At 39.3% G+C, this 816-nt stretch overlaps 1 protein-coding gene across 1 annotated transcript; it reads right to left on the bottom strand.

Moving 5' to 3' along the window:
- Positions 1-465: 465 nt before the first annotated feature.
- Positions 466-774, bottom strand: LOC107102031 (gamma-crystallin M1-like). The gene has a single exon (XM_015401176.1). It carries the CDS (start codon positions 740-742, stop codon positions 482-484), a length of 261 nt encoding a protein of 86 aa, XP_015256662.1. The 5' UTR covers positions 743-774; the 3' UTR covers positions 466-481.
- Between the last annotated feature and the right edge of the window lie 42 nt (positions 775-816).

Raw genomic sequence — 816 nt, 5'->3', positions numbered from 1 at the left:
AAATCCATGATCCTCCTCATGCTCATGCCTCCATATCCCTTCTCATAATGTGGCCTTTGTGGTGGCATTTGTAGGATTTGAATCTGAGAAAATGTTAATATCAATGTATTTGGTTTGGAAAAGAAAAGCTTTTTTTAGGGAAATGAGTTAGTAACAGGATAATAAGGTTGCTTGGATTGAAAAACACACTTGATAGCCATTTTAATTGAACATTGATTAAAAGTTCTTGGTCTGCAAGCAGTTGAAACCACAATTTTTAGATTTTATTTAATCTGTTTTGGTAATTTAGCAGTATGCAGTTTTAGGATCAAGATATAAAGAGTTGTGTAGATGAAATTAACATCTTTATCACAGATATTAACAGCCAGTAAAAGACACAAGCAGATTTTGGACTCATGATTAAATGCATCTTCTTCAGAAAAAAAAACAAAACAAGGACTGCTGCAAAATTAGAAAATAGAGCAAATATCTTTATTGTAATTTAGTGGTAGGAATCCATGATCCTCCTCATGCTCATGAAATTAGTGCCTCCATATCCCATCTCCCTAAAGCTCCTGTACTCTCCAGGCCTCAGGTACATCATGCGGCCTCGGTAGTGGGGCTGCTCGTACATCAGCCAGTGACCGTCCATCACGTGGCAGGACATGCAGTTGGACATACGGTAGCGGTCCATGATGTTGTCACAGTCGTCCATACACTCATGCATCTGACCACCGAAGTTCTCCCTCTCATAGATCCTCATCCTGTAGGATCCCCTGTGCTGTAGACCAAACATTATTAGATCAGGTTTTGCAGGTCAGGGTAAACATCTATGCA

This window comes from Cyprinodon variegatus, unplaced genomic scaffold (genome assembly GCF_000732505.1).
Source record: "Cyprinodon variegatus isolate N-32 unplaced genomic scaffold, C_variegatus-1.0 Scaffold1190, whole genome shotgun sequence".
Classification (NCBI taxonomy): Eukaryota; Metazoa; Chordata; class Actinopteri; order Cyprinodontiformes; family Cyprinodontidae; genus Cyprinodon; species Cyprinodon variegatus.
The sequence above is the reverse complement of the archived record's forward strand: the minus strand, read 5'-3'. Positions and strand labels throughout refer to the sequence as shown.